Source organism: Drosophila sulfurigaster, chromosome 2R, assembly GCF_023558435.1.
Source record: "Drosophila sulfurigaster albostrigata strain 15112-1811.04 chromosome 2R, ASM2355843v2, whole genome shotgun sequence".
Lineage (NCBI taxonomy): Eukaryota > Metazoa > Arthropoda > Insecta > Diptera > Drosophilidae > Drosophila > Drosophila sulfurigaster.
The window spans coordinates 4,493,545-4,506,579 of NC_084882.1; the positions used below are offsets into that span (position 1 = coordinate 4,493,545).

The 13,035-nt window shown below is 36.4% G+C and overlaps 2 protein-coding genes and 1 long non-coding RNA gene across 4 annotated transcripts; 1 reads left to right on the top strand and 2 right to left on the bottom strand.

The window, feature by feature from the left end:
- Positions 1-1,359: 1,359 nt before the first annotated feature.
- On the top strand, positions 1,360-2,416 carry LOC133837905 (omega-amidase NIT2). 2 transcript variants are annotated; one of them, XM_062268817.1, is made up of 2 exons: positions 1,360-1,484; positions 1,548-2,416. In XM_062268817.1, the coding sequence occupies exons 1-2, from the start codon at positions 1,466-1,468 to the stop codon at positions 2,372-2,374; spliced, it is 846 nt and encodes a 281-aa protein (XP_062124801.1). In that variant the 5' UTR covers positions 1,360-1,465; the 3' UTR covers positions 2,375-2,416. The 2 variants fall into 2 exon arrangements, with proteins under 2 accessions (XP_062124801.1, XP_062124803.1); XM_062268819.1 differs by lacking the exon at positions 1,360-1,484 and having other exon boundaries at positions 1,734-1,859; positions 1,931-2,416.
- On the bottom strand, positions 2,194-2,656 carry LOC133837906 (uncharacterized). The gene is made up of 2 exons (XR_009893882.1): positions 2,424-2,656; positions 2,194-2,360 (listed from the first exon to the last, which is right to left on the bottom strand). It is a non-coding gene; the product is annotated as an uncharacterized LOC133837906 (long non-coding RNA).
- A 7,762-nt stretch (positions 2,657-10,418) lies between these two features.
- LOC133838794 (uncharacterized) lies at positions 10,419-11,907 on the bottom strand. The gene has a single exon (XM_062270021.1). The coding sequence runs from the start codon at positions 11,695-11,697 to the stop codon at positions 10,462-10,464; it is 1,236 nt and encodes a 411-aa protein (XP_062126005.1). The 5' UTR covers positions 11,698-11,907; the 3' UTR covers positions 10,419-10,461.
- Positions 11,908-13,035: the final 1,128 nt, after the last annotated feature.

Here is a 13,035-nt window from a genome sequence, read left to right on the forward strand (position 1 = left end):
TATAAATTCGTAGAGTTCGAGAGAACACATACATTTAGATTTTTTAATTTTATTTTCATTTTAAATATTTGCAAGATATCGAACTTTATAATTTTAAAATTTGTAATACGCTGTTTACCCTGAACTGCATCATTGAAATTTCCATTAAGTAGAACCTTCCGCCGCATCAAACGCGGCTGTGTGTAAGAGAGGAACGGCTAATGGAGCTGCGGCAATTTTTTTATATTTTTATTTTGTAGTTTTCTTAATACTTTATTCAAAAGTGAAGAAACAAAAGAACAGGAAATATACCTTAACAATAGATGAAGAAAATTTTAATAAATTTTACATGCGGAAATGATTCTGAAAATGGCGCCGTATGTAGCGCAATGTTTTTGTATATTTATCGAAATAAGTGCGATATCTGTGAAAATCAGCTGATTAAAAATCTTGGCGCCTTCAAATTATTCAAAACTTTTCAGCAATTCTTCTAAAAAACTAAATATGTCGAGAAAATTAAATTGATTAAAAAATAAATCGACAAGACGATTAATTTGACCACTTCGTATAGTCATTGCAGAGCGAGTCTTCTCTGTTATAATATAAAACGGAAATATGTAGATTCAATTGATGAATAATAAATAAAATGTATATATACGTACACATTTTGAATGCCCTTAATGTCGCATAATTTATTAAATTGCTCATTTTCGGATAATATGTTTCTATTGCCTTTGTTATTCTTCTTCTTACTACCCAAGTTTGTTTACTTTTTCGCCCCTAAACAGCTGTTTACGTGATGCAGTTTTTGTGTAAACATGCATTTGGTGTAAAAATGTATTTGCTTATTGAAGCAGATACATTTGGTCTAAATAAATTATGAGTTTAATAATCGACTGATTTCCATCGAACTTTTTTCTAGAAAAATACCAAACATACATACTTCATACAATATTATATAAAAAGAAAAAAGAAAATTTCTTTCACATCCGATATTTTTGTATTCATAAAGTTGTGCAGCTACCTTGTAAATTTGTGTGAAGCAGTGTGTCACCTTTTCAGAAGCATTGTCGCATCATTGATTATGCGGTCTCCCTCTCTTACACACAGTCGCAGTCGCTTATGGAATACGACGGTAATCTTGCTTTCAGACAGTCCAAACCGGAAAATAGATCTCTGGTCTACTTATGCTATCTAGTATCTCTCTCTCTGCATTGATGCCATTCGATTGGAAACTTGAAGTAGTCTTTGTATGCCTATTCTCTGGGTTTCTGAATCTTAGGGATATATTCCAAACCGGCTTTCAATATTATTAATTTAAAAGAATAATTATTTCAATAATACAATAGCTTATGATATTATTTGGCTATAGAATTTACGATTTCAGTCCTTTAAAATCAAAGAATATCGAATTGTTATCGATATTTATTAACCTCTACAAGTAATAACATGATAAAGTAAACTTCTAGTTTTTAGAATCTTGAGCATGGCGAAAGCTATCAATAGTGAGTATAAAAGTCTCAGATAATTAAATGTCAATTTACTTACTATAAGTAAATCTCCGCCAGCTTTGCGACTCGCACTTTTGCAGCTTAAGAGTTCGAGAGACAAAACTACCAATGTCCGTAATGCGATCATAAAAATTGAGAAGGTGGTCAAAGATCATCAGCCGCATTTAATAACGCTGCCAGAATGCTTCAATTGTCCATACGGAACGAAATATTTTCGCGAGTATGCCGAGCAAATTCCAGATGGCTTCACCAGTCAACAACTTTCAAAGGCGGCATTGGAAAATCAGGTCTTTATAGTAGGCGGAACTATTCCCGAGTTGGGTGAGAATGACCGCATCTTTAATACTTGTACTGTCTGGGCTCCAAGTGGTGAGTTGATCGCCAAGCATCGAAAGATGCATCTGTTCGATATTGATGTGAAGGGTGGCATCCGCTTTAAGGAGTCTGAGACGCTGTCCCCGGGCAATGAATTTACCACTTTCAAGATTGAGGGACGTAAAATTGGTATTGGAATATGCTACGATATTCGATTCGAGGAAATGGCACGACTCTATCGCAATGATGGCTGCGAGATGATCATCTACCCTGCCGCTTTTAATATGACAACGGGACCTTTGCATTGGGAGCTATTGCAACGAGCGCGTGCCAATGATAATCAATTGTTTGTAGTTACCACGTCGCCGGCCAGAGATCTCGCTGCTGATTATGTTGCCTACGGCCATTCAATGATCATCGACCCGTGGGCGAAGATCATCGCGTGCGCCGATGAAGGCGAACAGACTGTAACAGCCGACATTGACTTTGCTATTGTGGATCAGGTGCGTCAGCAAATTCCAGTGTTCAGCCAACGGCGTCTCGATCTGTACGGCACTGAGATGAAGTGATAATAAAGTCGTGTTACGTAATTGCAAAAAAAAAAAAGAAAACAAATACCACGAACTTTTTCCCAAACACAATTTTGCATTTATATTTTTGTTACACTTCTTTTAGGGTTACGTCATTAACCCTTTCGGAACTACTGGGACAATATGTATAGTACGTCCCAGCAATTTTCAAACTTCCGTATTTTTATCAATTTTAAAGCGATCGCTTATGTGAACTATCCCAAAGCAGCTTTAAGTATCTATTTCACAATACAAAAGTAACATTAAACATATGTAAATGCAAAATTGACGATGAATTTCACAACTTCGGTAAAATTTCGTCAGTTCTTTTGCAAAATTTGAAAAAACACATGTGTAAGCATCAAGATGCACACTGTTTGCGGGTTTTCTGTGAGAATAATAAAATAATCTAAAATATATTTTGGAAGTGTTAAACACTAATAAATTGTAAGTTATAAATTATTTTAGAAAAATGGGACTTAAAATACCAATTCTTTTTTTGGGTGGGATATATAATCCCAAGCAACATTTCAGGTGTCAAAAAGAAAACTAAATCTAGAGGACGTGAAGCGAATTCTGCTCGAAGAATTGGACTAAAGTGATGATTTTGAAGATTCTGGAAGTAAATTTGTTTGTGATAGCTCTGAGGAATTCACTCCAGACAGTGAGGTTGGTGACAAAATTACCACTCACGATTGTAAAGAAAAACCACGACGAATCGCAAGGAGTAAAAGTCCACTGGGTAAACGTCACTTCTGAAAGCCATCCAGACTTCAAGCCAAAGTTTCAATTTCCATCTGAACGTGATACAAAAGTTCTGTTGAACATTACTGATGACTGCACTGAGTTCCAAGTTTTTAGCAAGCTCTTTCCATATAATTTGCGTGTACGAATTGCTGAATGTACGAATCAGAGATTAACTCGTATGAATTGGATTCAAACCGAGGACTCAGTGCTGCTAATGAAATTTTATTTTTTCTTGGAGTAACACTAATTATGCATTACAATAAGGTGCCATTACTAAAGGACTATTGGAGCAAGAATGATTCGATGAACAATTCTGTTATCAAGAATTGTATGTCACGAGATCGCTTTCTATTACTAGCATGAAAAATAATCACTAAGGACTATTATATTGCTGATATTGTACGTTGTACATATTTGATGCAGCTCGTAGCGACATTCCTTTTCAGTCTGATAATGAATGTATGGTTAAATTCAAAGGTGGATCAAGCATGAACAATATATGTCATTGAAGCCTATTAAACGCGGTATAAAGGTTTGGATGAGAAGGAGTCAAATAATATTCAGCCGATTCAATCACCCCACACTCTCGGAGAAAGGGTAGTAATGAGATTGGTTTCATCCATTCGGGAGTTTGACATTTGATCGCTTCTTCACTTCAATGAAGTTATTAGAAACTCTAGATCACCCAGCAATTGGAACATATTTATATAGAAAATAGAAAGAACATAAAACAATCAGAGGTAAGTTTATATTTTTTAACTACTATCTAATCTGATTTAAATTAAGAAATATATTTGGATTTGTATTTATATTTACAGTTGTGAGGACCACTAAAGAGCTATGTTGGATGATAAAAATAGAAACTAAAAGGCATTGTCCCGGACAAAGGATATAGAAAACGGCAAAATAAATAATTTTTTCTTTTAGCTATTAGATTTTTTTAATTATAAGTAAAACTGTTTAGATAATATATAATTTTAAGTACTCATTGTTTTAGTTTAAATAAATTTAATTTGAAGTACAATAAACATTTTATTTACTGCATATATTATTGAGCATATTTTTATTTTGCATATTCCGAACTACGCACTGGAATCTAAGCACTGATTTTCTGCAATACCTGGACACCAGGTCTCGTCTTGTGTAGACACAAGATGAGAAAAGAATTTATCATTTCAGTTTGCCGTATATGCGGAACTGATTTTCTACAAGAAACGTCGAGTATAAATTCTGCCAAAGGGAAATTTAAATTTCCCTCAACTGCGCTGGCAGAATTTGTACTCGACGTTTCTTGTAGAAAATATGTGGTCCAGCTCGTGCAGAAAATTTGTGCTTAGATTCTAGTGCGTAGTTCGGAATATGCAAAATAAAAATACGCTCAAAAATATATGCAGTAAATAAAATGTTTATTATACTTCAACTTAAATTCATTAAAACTAAAACAATGAGTACTTAAATATATATATTATATTTTATATTATAACTATATTAAACAGTTTTACTTATGACTAAATAATCTAATAGCTAAAAGAAAAAACTAATTTATTTCGCCGTTTTCTATATTCTGTCGTGGTCCTCAAAACTGTAAATATAAATACACATACAAATATATTTTTTAATTTAAATCAGATTAGAATAGTAGTTTAAAAATATTAACAACTTACCTTTTATTGTTTTATAAAAGACGCGCAGGAAAAAATTAACTTTCTTGTACGGCACTCACAAAACAAATGACAAATGATACACAAAATTGCACATGTTGAGAAAAGTAGGCGTTAGGGAACTTACGCGTTGCGCTAAGAGGGCGCGTACACCAGACTCATTGCAAGAAGCATTCTACAAGAAAAGTCATCTAGCGATCTACAGGAAATTCTTGCAGTCACGGTCTTGGCATGACACGAAACACAATTGGGAATATACACCCTATGTTTGAATAGGGCCACAGCTGGACCCCGGCGTACCCACCCTGCCGGAGATGGTCACATCGGCGCCAACTCCCTCGCGTTGGCCACTACATCAGTGGCTGCTCCTCATCCGGCGTAGCGCTGTGGAATTCCCCTCCCCTCCATGACGAGAAAACTCACACAACCATGTTCATCGTCGCAAGTACTATTATATTATTCAAAATTTTACTTAAATACTAACATTTAATTTATTTACTTATACTAACAGATATTTCGGCAAGGCGAAGGAACAAGACACAAGAATAACGCAGTAGGATGAGGCGAAACAACCATATAGCCATATAAAGGACAACTTTTTTTTTGATGCGTTACACTTTCTGGAGATTAATATATATATATTTATTTATAAATTTATATACGCACGTTTGTATGTTATGTATGTATATTTGTCTCAGGGGCTTCATTGTCAACCTTAACCTACCTAAGAGCTCTTGGGGTCGGTGAAGGGGCGATATGGGTGAGGTGATAGAAAATATATGCATATATATAAATTAGTAAATATATATACATATATAAATCCCGCCGCAAGTAAATTTCTAGGTATGTGCGTATGAAGGTGTTTTGTCGTCCCTACTCTGTCTTTTTTACAAAAACAAATGTGAATCTACTTTAATTTAATTTTGAATTTTAATTTGTTACACTTTATAAAATCTTTTAATTTATTTCTTTTCCTTTTCATTTTTTATAGACGAACATGTTTTGATTGCTTTGTTTCATTCAATACTAGTTTTATGCTCTAGACATAGTACAAATAATTGACGAGTAGTGATTAAGCGAAGCTAAGAAGTCAACATACGAATAAAGATCTTAAAACAAATTCGTTGCTGTATCAGTTATATAGTTCAGAGTTGACGACAATTGCGAGCTCGATCGAGCAATCGGCTACTACATATGATTGCAAGTATTTGAACGTGTCCACTGAAGGTCGGACAGAGGACGGGCCTGTCACTGACTCACCAGTCGGGCTCCTCCTCCTGGTCGGCGCTGGATGCGTTGTTCGTTGTCCGCTCCTGTTGGTGGCGAGTGGCATCCGTTCTTCGTGGCCCGTTGTCGCCGGATTTCTTCTGCATCGTCCCACGTTGCATTGTGACGTGCACACTTGGGTCTCGTTCCCGTTTTGACGATTGCCGGTGGTTATACGCGTCGGTTATACTTTCGACGTTATAATCGGACTTGCGTATGCGGCGATAAGCGATACAACTTTCCAATAAACGGCTATGGCGCGAACAACGAAAAACAAGTAAGAAAGCTACAGTCGAGTGTACTCGACTGTGAGATACCCGCTACCCATTTTAAATAAAAGCAATATATTCTGCGGTATTATTCTCAAAATATAACTAATATACTGCAAAAATACTAAAAATATACCAACTGGTATATGTAGTATATCGGTGTAGAAGCGCATTCAAAATATGCCTTAGACGGCCCATATATCAGATCAGTAGACGTTTTTGCCCATACAAAAGTATTTCTTTAATAACTTGCAAAATGTTTATCTGATCGCAACCAAATTCTCAGGAATCATAACTACTACAGTTATTATTGTATATACCAAAATTCGCAACACTAGCTTTAAATCTACGCTTGTTATTCGATTTTTTTGATTTGCGGGGGCGGAAGTGGGTGTGGCAAAAATTTGAAACAAACTTGATCTGCGTGCAAACATAACAAATGCTGTCGAAAACAATTATAGCTTTATCTCTTATAGTCTCTGAGATCTAGGTGTTCATATGGACAGACGGACATGGCTATATCGTCTCGGCTGTTGACGCTGATCAAGAATATATATATGTTGCAGCGCCGCTATTTTCCGACATCGTAATAACACAGCGAGTTTCGGTTTTGCATACACGACGATCTATACGCAACTGCCTGCGTCGTCCCTTCTTCATTCTATGCTTACCACCGAACAACACTCGGCGACAGCGACACTACGCTGTCGCCCTGCTAAAACGACACTTCTTAAAGCGACAACATACACACACAATTAATCACGGCGCAATTAGTGACTGATGCAATATTCCTATAATGATGAAATTAAGCCTCTGGTGAAATTCCTACAACAGCATACCCACACACTCACACCAACATATACACACACTATTAGTGTGCGCCGACACGGCCATCCTGACCATTACACGACCTCGTGCAATTTTTCCAAAAATGCTTTGTTACCATTCAATCAACTCATAACAATTTATTCAAATAAAACTTTTCATTTCTCGTCTAACGTTATAATTTTCATTACAAATTACATCTTCATTTTTCTGTGTTTTTTTTTTCTTAACTAATACAAATTCTTTTCTTTGACATACATAGCTCATTTTTACATTATCATTAACCATTCAGTTTTTACATTATATTATCTAATGCGCCACACGCCATGATCAAAACAATTGTTTTGCACTTGTGCTTATATTATTATTACAAATTTCATTATTAACCTTTAAGGCACCTGTACTGTCTCTTGCAACAGTTTCTCTTCACATGATTTCATTACTGTCTCTTTCAACAGTGTCTTTTTCATTACTGTCTCTTTCAACAGTTTCTTTTTCATTACTGTCTCTTTCAACAGTTTCTTTTTCACTACTGTCTCTTTCAACAGTTTCTTTTTCACTACTTAAATCCTTATTACAACCTTCAAATTCAACTGGTATTTGTCCATCCGGCATTTTTCTTATGTCATCATGAGCATATTTATACTTTCTATTATTTGTCAAAGACCTTACCATATATCTATCCCCCTCTAACAATTCAGTTATTTGAAAAGGCCCCCTAAACTTTGGACTCAACTTTGTTTGATGCCTCTCTTCATTTTTTAACAATACGAAATCTCCAACCTTACATCCAACAACTTTAGCCTTGTTTCTATCAAATTGCTCCTTGTTATATGCTGCTGCAGTTAAAATATTTTGACCTGCTCGTGCTCTCACTTCTGCCAAGTCGACCTCTTCTAGCATATCGCAGGGAGGAAGCAATCCCAACGGGCGGGCAACTTTACCGATAAACAATTCTAAAGGGCTTGCCTTTGTCACTCGACTAACCGTACAGTTCAAAGCTAATTGAACTTCTCCTAAGGCATCTTGCCAAGATCGATTGCTAGTTTCAACGGCAGTTAATAAGTTCTTTAAGGTGCTCATAATGCGTTCGACTTGTCCATTCGCTCTACTCGCACCTGTCGCAATCAAATGCAATTTAATTTTTTGTTGTGAACGAAACTCACTAAATCTTGTGCTGGCAAAACATCTGCCTTGATCCGCTATCATGCGGTTTGGTACTCCAAACAGAGAAATAGCTGACGTGACAGCATTTATGCAATTTTCAGCATCAATTTTAAGCGTGTGGGTTAAATAAACAAATTTAGTAAAATCCACCTGAACAATGATATACTCTTTTTTGATCAGACTTGCCACTCAACTTCCCAGTTATGTCGATGTGAATAGTGTGCCAAGGTATATTTACTTTTGGTATTGGATGAAGACTTACTTGAACTTTACCCGAAGAAGACTTTGACATTTTACACGTAATACAGTTCTCAACGAACTTCCGAATGTACTTGGACATGTTATCAAACCAGTAATAGTCATAGGCCTTATCTAAGGTCTTCTCCCATCCCAAATGCATGATGGACTCATGGATCTGATTTATTACGGACCATCTAAATGATCGAGGAACAATTGATAAAGATCGAGTTCTACCATTTCGCTGAATTTTTCGATATAATATTCCTGCTCTCAGCTCATAAGTTTTAGCAATGTCCTCAGCAAGAGAATTTTCTTTCAATTTATTTACAATATCAACAATTTCAGAATCTTGACGCTGTTCGGCCAAAAGCCAATTGTCCGATATCTCTGCCAAATTAACTCGTTTTTCCGGAATTTTGCAAGTCAACTCGGCTGAAGGCAGATTTCTTGAAAAAAAAGTCAACATGAGACATTCGTTTACCTTCTTTATATTGTATATCAAATGTAAAGGACTGTAAGTACGCCCACCATCTTTGTACTCTAGGACATAGATCCTGTTTAGTTCTTGATGCCTTAAGTGAGTTACAATCAGTGAAGACAACAAAATTTCTACCCAATAAATAATGGCGAAAATGTTTTATAGATAAAACAACAGCAAGAGTTTCTAATTCATAGGAATGATATCGTGATTCAGCGGGAGAAGCAGCCTTACTGAAATATTCAATGACATGAGACTTGTTGTTGATTTTGTGTAACAAGATGGCACCGTATCCCTAGAACTTGCATCGGTATGCAACTCAATAGGATGGTGAGGATCAAAATTACTAAAACTGGCTTTTGTGTAAGAATAGAAATAACTTTCTGTCTAATTTCTTCATGTTCCGATTTCCAAACAAAATCATTCTTCTCCGAAGTCAAAAGGTACAACGGTTTCATAAAACAGGAAAATCCTTGCATGAATTGCCTGAAATAAGACGCTAATCCAATAAATTGGCGTAAAGCAGAAACTGACTGAGGAGGTGGCAAGGTAGTTAACGCTGTATCTTTAAGCGAATTCGGTCGGATTTCACCTGCACTCACTTCATATCCTAGATATTGAATGAGAATCCAGCATTCGTAAGACAATCAAGAGTAATTTGCAACCTTTCCAAAGCCTCACTTTTTGTTGCAGCAGCCACCATTACGTCATCCATATAAACGACAACAAACGTATTTGCAAGGTCTCCAAGTGCTTGCATGACTGTGCGTTGAAATACTGAAGGTGCGTTTCTGAGACCAAAAGGCATTGCCAAAAATTCATATTGCCCGTCTGGAGTGACAAATGCTGTACACTCTACCGATTCTTTGTGCATGGGAATTTGGTAATACCCGCTTGCCATGTCTAAACATGTAAAATATTTCGCTCCATAAAGTCTGGCTATCTGGTCCGATATGAGGGGCAAGGGATATCTATCTGCAACTGTATTAGATTATGGGACTTGCGTATGGCGAGCAACTTGGCTGTATAATTTTACATTGTAATAATTCATTAATCTTGTCTCGTACCAATTCTCTTTCATTTGGGCTGAGCCGATATGGTCTTCTTTGAACAATTTTTCTTGGGTCTATTAATTTAATTTTCATTTCACCCGAGCTAACTCTAGTCGAAGGAATTCCATTAATAAAAGATTTTGAATATTTTTCCAACAAATCTTGTAATTTATCTTTATCTTCCCCAACAAGATCAGTATTTAATTCACAAAATTTCTCATCATTTGAACAATAGTTTACAGTTTTTGATCTAATTATTTCGAATTTTCCCAATGATATTATAACATTAAATCCAGGGGACAGTACTTCTCGACCAATAATAATGTCATTCTTCAAATACTCATTATCCAAAACATGAAACAAGATTTCAATACAATGTTGATTAATTTTTTACGTTACTAAGTATTTGCAATGTACTACATATGCCGCCACTACCAATACCCTTCAGCATCACTACATTGTTAATTCTTTTACCAACTAATTTGTGACTTATCTTTTGTTTTATTAATGAACATTCCGCTCCAGAGTCGAACGTTGTTATAAACGTCTCACCTCGATGAACCATCTCTCCTTTGGGCTCAACAACTTCGCAAAGCTCCACTCTTTTCATCTGATGTGTATCCTTGATCTTGTCCACTTTAGGCTTACTGCAATGTGTTGAAATATGGCCAAGTTCACCACACTTAAAGCAGGTTACATTCGCTTTTTGATGGTGGCCAGATACACTCCTGCCGCTACTGTTCGTAGCATGAGAAGACGGATTTTGCTGCTGCTTAGCTCGACATTCCATCATCTTGTGGCCTAATTTTCCACAAAAATGACATTTTATTGTTGAAAGTTTCGAACGCTTTCTGTCAGGTGACGATATTTCTTCTTGTGAATTTTTCTTCCTCTTGTTGAACGCGAATGCTTTAAGCTCAGTTTGCAATTCACTTCTGGTGCGCATATTCGAAGTAAAGGTTAAACGCTGCAATCTGTTATCAACATGAGCCATCTTCGCAAGAGTCACAGAAACTGCAATTTCCTCTACGTTCATGTCACGCCATTTCGTGATAAGTGACGTCACCATACGACTAGCATAATTGGAGAGACATTCGCCATCGGTCGGACAATTAGCTAGCATTGACAAAAACATGGCCGCTGGCGTTTCTACAATGCCAAAACGCTGCATGAAAAGTTCTTTAAATTCATCCCAAGTTATCTCTGGATAACATATTTGCGGAAGCCACTGTGACGCACTACCTTCCAACGATGCACTCAAAGCCATTACCAACTCGCTGCCTTTTATAGTATTTTCTGCCAAAATTATGTTTACGGTTGAACACCAGGCCGACGCGTCGGCGCCATCAAGGTCTGCGTTGAATTTTGGAAGCACAATTGTTTTTTTGTTTGTTGTTTCAGGTGTCGCCGATTGTACAGCTTTAATAAGCTCGATCAAGTTTTTATTTTGCATTTCCATCAAAATTCGCCATGGTCCATCTGAATCATTAGGTAGCGAGCCAGATCCCACTTCTGATGTTGCAGCGCCGCTATTTTCCGACATCGTAATAACACAGCGAGTTTCGGTTTTGCATACACGACGATCTATACGCAACTGCCTGCGTCGTCCCTTCTTCATTCTATGCTTACCACCGAACCACACTCGGCGACAGCGACACTACGCTGTCGCCCTGCTAAAACGACACTTCTTAAAGCGACAACATACACACACAATTAATCACGGCGCAATTAGTGACTGATGCAATATTCCTATAATGATGAAATTAAGCCTCTGGTGAAATTCCTACAACAGCATACCCACACACTCACACCAACATATACACACACTATTAGTGTGCGCCGACATATACTTTATAGGGTCGGAGATGCCTCCTTCTACCTGTTACATACATTTCCTGCCGGCACAAAGTTATAATACCCTTCTACCCTATGGGTAGCGGGTATAAATATACCATTTGGTATATTTTTAGTATTTTTGCAGTATATTCTGTATATTTTGAAAATGATACCGCAATATTTTGCTTTTATTAAAAATGGGTAGCGGGTATCTCACAGTCGAGCACACTCGACTGTAGCTTTCTTACTTGTTTTCTTTCGTGCACAGTCTCCAACCTTGATCTAGATTCAACTCCTCAACAACTAAAAAAACCATCTAAGATCGTCCAGCACATTTCCACTCCTCGATCCAAGCAAATCCACATGCCAACCTCAGCGAAAAAAATTGACGTTTTCCTTTAATCTCATCTTTAACAGGAGGAGCAGTTTAAAACTCCGTCCCACCCCTAGAGTAGTCATTTCATATTATCGGCTTGCAATATATTGATAACACTGCTGGCACAAAGGATATCAAACAACGTAACAAAACCATAAACGTTTTTGACTCGAAATATGTTATTAATTTGAACTTTGGTTCAGATATTTTTTCTCCTATTCTTTATTATGCATTATTCGCAAAAATTGAAAATGAAATGTAAATTTAAAAGTCGCTTCCTCTATTTGAAACATGCACATTATTAGCATTTATTTTGCAAACTATAAATTGTATATTTGATGTCATGTGGAAATTACTCCAAGCCCCAGACAAAAAAATTTCAATAACTATCAAAATTAAGATTTCCTAGTTTTCATGTAAAAAAAGTATGTATGTAATGCAACGACACGAAGCATATGCCTATAGTTTGTTTAGATTTATCTTATGTATGTATATACCTATTTAGAGGTCAGATCATGATTAGCGCATATTTATATAAGTAAAACTGCTCAAATTAAGTAAATTCATTTACACTTAAATGTCCGCCAAAGCCCGCATACAGAAATCAAATTTTCCTTTGGCTGAAATAGGGGAACGGTTCAGGACAATTTCCACCATCAACACATGAATACACTCTTCGTATATTGATAAACAATAATAGAAAATAAACAACGGAAAAAATTCATATATTATTATTAGGTAGAG